Source organism: Charadrius vociferus, unplaced genomic scaffold (genome assembly GCF_000708025.1).
Source record: "Charadrius vociferus isolate BGI_N301 unplaced genomic scaffold, ASM70802v2 scaffold259, whole genome shotgun sequence".
In the NCBI taxonomy this organism is placed as follows: Eukaryota; Metazoa; Chordata; class Aves; order Charadriiformes; family Charadriidae; genus Charadrius; species Charadrius vociferus.
Window position 1 is genome coordinate 9421501 of NW_009661368.1, and position 4140 is coordinate 9425640.

Here is a 4140-nt window from a genome sequence, read left to right on the forward strand (position 1 = left end):
TTAAAAAAAAGAAATTGTGCCTAAATTTGTACGTATAACAGGAAATCAAAAAGCAAAGTTATTGTTTAGTAGTGTATGTTAGCATACTTTTTTTTTTAAGTTTTGCACAATAGCTTTCTCAGGAGTTTACTGGCTTTACATTATTAGGAGAAGAATTTTATCTTCAGCTTTAGCTTTTTTCCTTACATCATCATCATCATCACCATCATAATCATAATAATAACAACAACAACAATAACAATAATAATAATAACAGTCTTTAAAACTAGTTAACTTCTCTAAATGGGAAATAGCATTTTATACTTGCTGTAAGGTATTTGGTAGAAGTGTAGCTACAGAATAATATTTTTGTGGCCAAATGCTAAAGATATTACTGACTAAGCTGTCCTTTGCATCAAGAACTACTTATTTGTTCCACCTTCCTTCTACTTTAAAAGAAGGGTAAGCATCAAGTTAATCTGCAACTAATCTAGCTAAAAAGGAAACAAACCAAAAGCCAACAGTCTCTGTTCACTGCTGTGCTTACTTTGGCTGAATCATCGCAATTGGGCATGTTATATCATTTTAGCATCTGGGGACTTAGAGAAGTACACAGCAAGAGAACAATGTTTCAGTTCTCTTGCCAGAGCTGCTTCACTTTGTTCTTTGGCCAAGATTAGAAAATGTTTATGATATTTAGGTGGAGCAGTTCCTCTGAAAAGATAATTTTTGTGGCCAAAAGTGCCACCCACTGAGTAGGACAATGAAGGAAATCATGTCCCACTTACGATCTGGGGGAAGGATTACGAAGAAGCAATTACTTATCTAACCTAGAGAGAAGAACAGATATGATGACTGTTACCATGAAGGTAAACGTGCAGAAAGATGCATAGTTCTGAGTAAGGACTTAAGAAACTTCACTCTGAATATGTAAAGGGTGACCTAAATCACAGCTAACCCTTATCTTCCTTAGCAAATAAAGATTCTGAGGTGAAATTGAAACTATGATCCCTACTTCAGTATGCACCAGGCTATGCACACTACTTTAGCAGCTGATAACTGTCTGTGTGATTTGTTAACACACACACACACGCTCACACACACGCTCACACACACGCTCACTGTGCTGAAGCACAGGTAAACCTTACTGAAATTGCAGGCTGGACAAGAAACAGAAGAACAAGTAGCACTAATGGCAGAAATGCCGCCATTTCATTTCTCCCCCACCCTCAGCACTAGCTGTTAATTTTTGTTTCAATTTAATCTCAGTACAAGCTTTTACTACTTCCTCACCTTATCTCCCCACCCTTGGAATCCTCTGAGAGAAAGCTAGTTCAGCAAGTAAGAATTTCCAATCTCTTTGTTTCCTTAATCTTCTCTAAGTGGACTAACCTTCCTTTTTGTTAGCATGCTCTGCTTCCCCTGTTATGAATACGCTCCTTTCCCAATGTTACTGATTTAGCTGCCTGTATAGTTATCATATTCCTTGGTGATTCTGACACTGTATATTTATAAATCAAACAATCAGTCAAATTCCACTCTCATTTCCAGCTGTTTGACAACTTTTAGACTCTGAATATGTGAGTATAAATCATATCACATAAAATCAAAGTTATTTATTGGCTCAGTAGAACTGGCTTCCTACTAATTTGTGCCACTTAAAAGGATAGTGGCATTGTCTCTGCCAAAAAGACGACTGTCTTAAATAAAGCTAGAAAAAGGCCCGCATCTTAACCAATAGTTAAAACCGAGAGTTAAGGTTACGCCTTGAAGTAAGATGTATATATATATTTGAGCAATGAATGGTCGGCAGTGATAAATGGCTCTGCGAGCACTTGTCTGTACTAAGCTGTACAGTTGACTGTTCTGTTACTAGATGTCACAGAGGAGTGCATGGGAGAGGCGCTTTACGGAAAGATGATGATGTACAGTGAAAGCTCTGTGAACTAACAACCGTATCCAAAGGACAATTCCTTGTCTTAAATGAATGCTTTTAAAACATTGCTCAGGTTGCAAATACAATTTACTTTGACCTTTAGCTAAAGGCCCACCTCTACACTACAAATGATTTTTAGAGCTTATGTGGTTTCTTAAGACAGATATTGCTGTATTGCAATTTCAAAATCTAATTTTCTAACCTTAATATATTTTTCCACAGGTGTCACAGGTCGAACCTGCAGATGTTCTGGAAGCTGTATCTTGGGCTTTGTATTTTCTTTCTTTTCATCTTCAATCAACTAAAACCAAAACATGAACATTAACAACTGGACTCTTTATCTTTTGCAATATGCTGTAATATCTGATATCTACACCATTCCTCTCATTGTGACATCTGAACTCCCTGTTCTGCCCATCAAAAATAGGACTACTTATTGTAGTGCTTTGGAAATCATTGTAATGTATTTTTTGATTTCAAAAAGTGATGTAACTGAATTTCACCTGAAAGGCTAAACATTGCTGAGTGATTCCAACTCTCTTAACTATATCACTGGTCCAAAAAGGGCTAGAAATATACCTTATATGACCATAAACCAAACATTAATAAATGCTAAATACACATGTTCACCAATAGTAACAATGCATAGTTTGTCAACTTCTCAGCTGTAGATCTATTAGTACTGTGCACGACGGACCAGTTATCAAGGATGGACGCTGAAGCCTAGAGGACCGAAGTTTTCAAAGGTGCTAACCTGGATGCCTACAAGAATTTAGAAAAAAATCCTAGAACAGATTAATTCTAGCCCCATGGAAAGTACATTTATAACTATTCAGGGGCTGCATCCATCCTGTTTTATAGCAACAAAATACTGTGATTCCAAATGTAACATTATGTGCTACTATATTCTAATATCGAAACATCACTGAGAATAGACATCTCTCCAAATATTTTCATTTGTTGTAAATTCCCCCACTGAAAATTTAATTAGCTAGAACCTTTTCCCCTAGATTTTTAAACTACCATATGGATAGACAAAGGGGAAATATTTTCCTGTCAGTGTGCATCTAATACTCGTTAACGGTATTAGAAGTCATGTTTCTCAAGAGAAATATATCAGAATATGCACAGGATATAAATTACCATTTGCTGTATTTTATTCAAACTGAAACTTTAAACCCATCTTAAAAATAGTGCACTTGTTACCTCAAAACTCAGCTGAGTAAAGCATACTCATTACTTTTTTAGCCTTCGGTGCTCTCATAATTTTGTGTCCAGATAAATTTGTGTAAAGCAAATTTCATGTGTTGCTTATATGCCATTCAATTTTACCTCAAGAGGTGTTTTCAAGAATCCCCATTTGTGAGACCATCTTCCTGCAGCTTCTAGTTCACTTTCAATGTATTTTTTCCTGAAACAGAGGAATATTTAAGATGACTTTGAAAGCTTTCAGTAAAAAAAAACCCAAACCACGCAAACCTAACCACTAATCACAGAATCGTTATGGCTGGAAAAGACCTTTAAGATCATCAAGTCCACCCATTATCCAACTCCACCAGGCCCACTTCTAAACCATGTCCCTGAGCACCGTATCTAGACAGCTTTTGAATACACCTAAGGATGGCGATGCAACCCCTTCCCTGGGCAGCCTGTGCCAGCCTTTGATAACCCTTTCAGTGCGCAAGTTTTTCCTAATGTCTCACCTAAACCTCCCCTGGCCCAACTTCAGGCCATTTCCTCTTATCCCGTGGGTTGTGACTTGCGAGAAGAGACCGACCCCCCCTCGCGACCCCCTCCTGTCAGGGAGCTGTAGAGAGCCATAAGGTCACCCCTCGGCCTCCTCTTCTCCAGGCTGAACACCCCCAGGTCCTCCTAAGACTTATTCTCAAGTCCCTCACCACCTCCGTTGCGCTAGGGTCACAAAGCACTTCAGCATGGATCTTTATACCTTTACCTCAAAACAGAAAGTTCATGCATGAGGTAACAATTGCCTCACTGGGAGGTAACGGAGAAATATTTTCCATAGGTTGGAAATGAAACAGGACGTGTGAACGCACTTCCTTGCAAATTACGTTTACGTTAGGAATTGGAGGAGGTCAATGCGCTACGACACATTTTTTGAAAAACTCGGAAAGCAAACACGGCTGTCCTCTCACGCGTTCTCCCGCTCACTACGGGCCGACGGCGCGGCGCGGCCCGCCCGGCCCGGCCCTCTCCCGCCCCTC

At 39.1% G+C, this 4140-nt stretch overlaps 1 protein-coding gene across 1 annotated transcript in view; it reads right to left on the reverse strand.

Moving 5' to 3' along the window:
* The window catches only part of LOC104294048 (chromosome unknown open reading frame, human C20orf85), a 189738-nt gene that overhangs the window by 438 nt on the left and 185160 nt on the right, over positions 1 to 4140 (reverse strand). Inside the window, exons 2-3 of the mRNA XM_009893602.1 lie at positions 3248 to 3326; positions 2118 to 2216 (exon numbers count right to left, since the gene is read on the reverse strand). Coding sequence (XP_009891904.1) covers positions 2118 to 2216; positions 3248 to 3326 — 178 coding nt within the window. The remainder of the gene's footprint in view (positions 1 to 2117; positions 2217 to 3247; positions 3327 to 4140) is intronic.